This window comes from Etheostoma cragini, chromosome 6, assembly GCF_013103735.1.
Source record: "Etheostoma cragini isolate CJK2018 chromosome 6, CSU_Ecrag_1.0, whole genome shotgun sequence".
NCBI lineage: Eukaryota > Metazoa > Chordata > Actinopteri > Perciformes > Percidae > Etheostoma > Etheostoma cragini.
The window spans coordinates 10407015-10410954 of NC_048412.1; the positions used below are offsets into that span (position 1 = coordinate 10407015).

Consider the following 3940-nt stretch of genomic DNA (forward strand, 5'->3'; position numbering starts at 1 on the left):
GCCTTCGACCCTCTTGCAGCAGCGGGTCAATTATGTTCTTGTACAGGTGTAGATTCTGCACAGCTGTGGAGAACACACCTTCCATGAGGTTTGGAAAGCACACTGGCTCAGAGTTGTAGTTAAAACTACAAAGTGCTTTAAGTTTAGTTTGCAGACAGTACTTGATACCAGTTTATATCAGCTGTGGAGGGAAAACAATTATCAGACAGCATGACAATTCCAAACAACATCTGGAGTTTGAATAATAATTCCTTCATGTTTGACACAGAAGCCTTAGCTTGCTATGAAATGTTCTTACTACCTATTTCTATTGTCCCACTCATCAGTAGAATTTCATACACTAATTACATATTTTTTTTTTTTTTTTTTAAGAAATCTAATATTCTCTCAAGTTCAAAGCTTACACCATAATTAAAAAACCACTTGTTTTCCTAGGAGTAGACTAAGTCCTGCTTGTGTTTATGTTTGTGGGGAGACCAGTGGCATGAATACTAATGATCGCAAGCATTATTAAGTGCTGGAAAACAATGCAACATTATGCAGAGAGACAGGTGTGGCATTGAAAATTTAAAGAATTCAGCAGAAACGCTTCAGAAAATTGGTGGCACCGTAGGGACTGGCTTTGAATAACACTGTACAGTTGTTAGGGGAACACTGCCAGATGCAATTAGTCTGTGCGCTTCCATGCTAGCCTTTAAACAGGTTTCATGCTTCTTGCGCGCGTCTGGTCATTCATACTAATTGCAGTCAGAGCAACAGTCAGAGCAGCAGTCAGAGCGTCTTTAATAGCAACTTCTTCTCTTCAGTAGGCATTGCATTACTGCGACGCGGCGTACGCATTGTTATAAAATCTTTGGTGCACAAATCGGTGCTCAGACCCTCCGCGCACAGTTGCCCAGGCCACAGTTCCAAATTGCCGCTGCATATCGCCGTCTACACCTACTTACACCAACACAAGTAGCATAAAACCTGTATTATCCTTTTGTTGCTGTAGGAGCTTCTTTGCCAGGAAAACAATACACCCCTCCCTGGGGCTGCTCTTCTTGTGGTTTAATTTCACCTGATGGCTCTCCACTGATAAGTACAGTTATAAAATCCACAAAATGTTTTTCTCATCGGCATATACTACATTTGCAACTGCCATTTAAAGTTTGTCAACGTTTTCAACCTCAAAATGTATGAAAACTAAAAGATGGAGCTTAAAGGCTTTTGTGTAAATAATTTTTGGTAAAAAAAATCCATCAGTTCAATGGGAATTGTGGGGCTTCGCACCAATTTCACTTGTGTCCTCATCCTCTTATTCTATTGATCTAGAAAACATTGGTGAAAGGGGACCTCACCTGAGAAGACTCCACATCGGCAGGCATGAGGCTGACTTGGTCTGGGGAGGTGATGGAGGAGTGGGTGGTGCGTGGTGTACGAGGCGAGGGCAAAGTGTCCCAGGCATTGTAGCCACTTGGAGGTGGGTTGGGCATCTGTACCCCTGAACGTTGGCAGCATTCTTCCGCATTGCTCATCCAGGCCTCTAAGAGCTTCTCTCTGTCCCAATCTGATGCAAAAAAGATCATTAAAAAGAGAGAAATGCTCATGCATAAAACCAAACAATAATCTAAGCAAATGAGAAACCTAATGAGCACATGACAATGAGGCATGAAGGAAGAGTTTGGATGACAGTCAAAAAATAAATTTAAACAGAAAGGAGAAAATGGAAATCACTACATTAATGTAGTAAAAACCCAGAGTTTATAAAAAAGGTCGGGATTGAGTTTAAATAGACAGTTAAATTGGGATTTTGAAGAAACAAAAGCTCATAACAACACTGTATTTTAATAACACAGACCCACGTGATAAGCAAAACAGACCAAGCCCAGTCACACAATCTAGAATCACTGAGTTGTTCACAAGTACAAAAGCTGAGTGTATTTTGTGATCCTATTTTATAAATATTCAGGAATGTAAGCCTGGATAAACCTCAAAGACAACATCTGACAGAGTTCCCATTGAATCTGATAAAACAAGACTTGTTTTTTTCTGTCCATCCTGTCATATTTTAGTAAGAATTGGAAATCACAATGCTGTATCCACCAAATCCCACTCCAGTGGCAACACCCCCACACAAGCCTTTTAAACAGCCAACAATATAGACCTGCTGCCATCTGGTTTTCTGTTTGAGAATAGCTATCCAATCTCACATTAGTACAAAAACGGGACAGGGAGCTTTTCAGTATAAATATTGAACGACTTATGGACTGTGCCGGAGTCCAAATTTTCTCTGACAAAAAAGACCCTTCTAAAATCAGGAACATGACCGGATCAACTGTGCAATTAGGCCATTATCAGCCTCGAGACACGTTTCACCCCCAATCAAATGCCTCAGACTCTAAACGGCCTCGTTTAGATAATGAATATTGCAATATTGCAATTCCCCCATCTCCATTCAATTAAAACTTATCAATGACTATGACTCTATCTTCCAGCTTTTGGCCATTAAAAGGAGTCGGAAATTAAAAGTCTTCACATTTGGTCTTATAAATCAAAAATTAGCGAGGAAATACAAATTGTCAAAAGCACAGACAGATTGACAGGCGGGAAGCTCAACAGGAAAGTACCAAGAATTTTGATTATAGCTTTTAAAAAGACTAATATGGAAATGTAAAAGTTAGAAAGTATAGTGTGTTAAAGTTTTCACAAGAAAGTAATGATAAATAAGTTCAAAAACATTTCTCTTGGAGATTAACAAGAACCCTAAAATGTTCCATCCCCATTAAACAGACAAACAGCATTCCCATGATAGAGGTGAATAAAAATAGCAAGAATCCGTGGTCACTCTCTCTCCTAAACTCTTACAAGTATGTCTAATAGGTACATGTACACAAAGCTCCACAGCCAGCCAAGATGATAATCAACCCAAACTGTAAAACATTTTGAAGCCCTCTACAGACATAATCTAAGAAAATTTCAATTAAATTAAGTGTGGTAAGGCTTTTCAAAGGCTTCAAATCTAATAACTTTGTTTTAGAAATCTGACGCTCTTCTTTCGCATTATCTAAGCTAGGTTAAGTGAAGCAAGATTGAGAATTGGTGGCTTAAGGCTGCACACCAAATCAAAACTGTGATACTGATACTCAGTAGTACTCATTCAAGCCTAAAATACAAGAACATCAGTAGAGTAATTCTGGGAAAAGGACTGATGTCTGGTGGCATGAAGAATCTGGCAAAATGAAATCACTTCATTCTCCTCAGAATAAAAAGCTTTCACGGATGTACCCTAATGGTGAAATATAATACTAATAACAATAATAATAATAAAAAATTAGATGCATAATTTAAGTTTAAATGAAATAAAACACTTAAATTCAACCATAAATAATACAACAACAATATCAAAAGTAAATATAACCGTTAAAAAAGTCAAACGATGAAAGTTATTTAATAAACACAGATTTAAAAGAACCCACTGAGTTTGCCTGCCTGGGCTCACCAGGCACGGAGTTCCACAGCTGTCTCCACATCTGTCTCCTGGATGCAGGTGTCGTTAGGTATATTGATTTGATGACCTCAAACTGACTGAACAGAATCATGTGTACCGTATTTCATATGAGCTGAACTGTGTGAATGTGGATGGTATTTCACGTTTACCTTGGCTTTTACCTTGAGCTACCATTACTTTACACACCAATAGATTTAATAAGGAAACTAAAATGTTACACGCTGTGTTGCTCTAGACTCTAATCTCATACTTTATATTCATTCATAAAATCTACACTGCAAAGACAAACCATCTGCTTGAAAGCAAACCATGTATATATATTATTGCTTTATTAACATTTTACCTTTAACTAACATTACCTAACCTCAATTTCAACATGCCATTACTTATTTGTAATGGGTAGAAATGAAGCTACCTATTAATTTATTTTTATAAGTTTAGAAGTAATGC

The 3940-nt window shown here is 37.9% G+C and overlaps 1 protein-coding gene across 1 annotated transcript in view; it reads right to left on the reverse strand.

Moving 5' to 3' along the window:
- LOC117945784 (ankyrin repeat and IBR domain-containing protein 1-like) overlaps nucleotides 1-3940 on the reverse strand; it is a 34706-nt gene that overhangs the window by 22499 nt on the left and 8267 nt on the right. Inside the window, 1 exon segment of the mRNA XM_034873480.1 lies at nucleotides 1341-1549. Coding sequence (XP_034729371.1) covers nucleotides 1341-1549 — 209 coding nt within the window.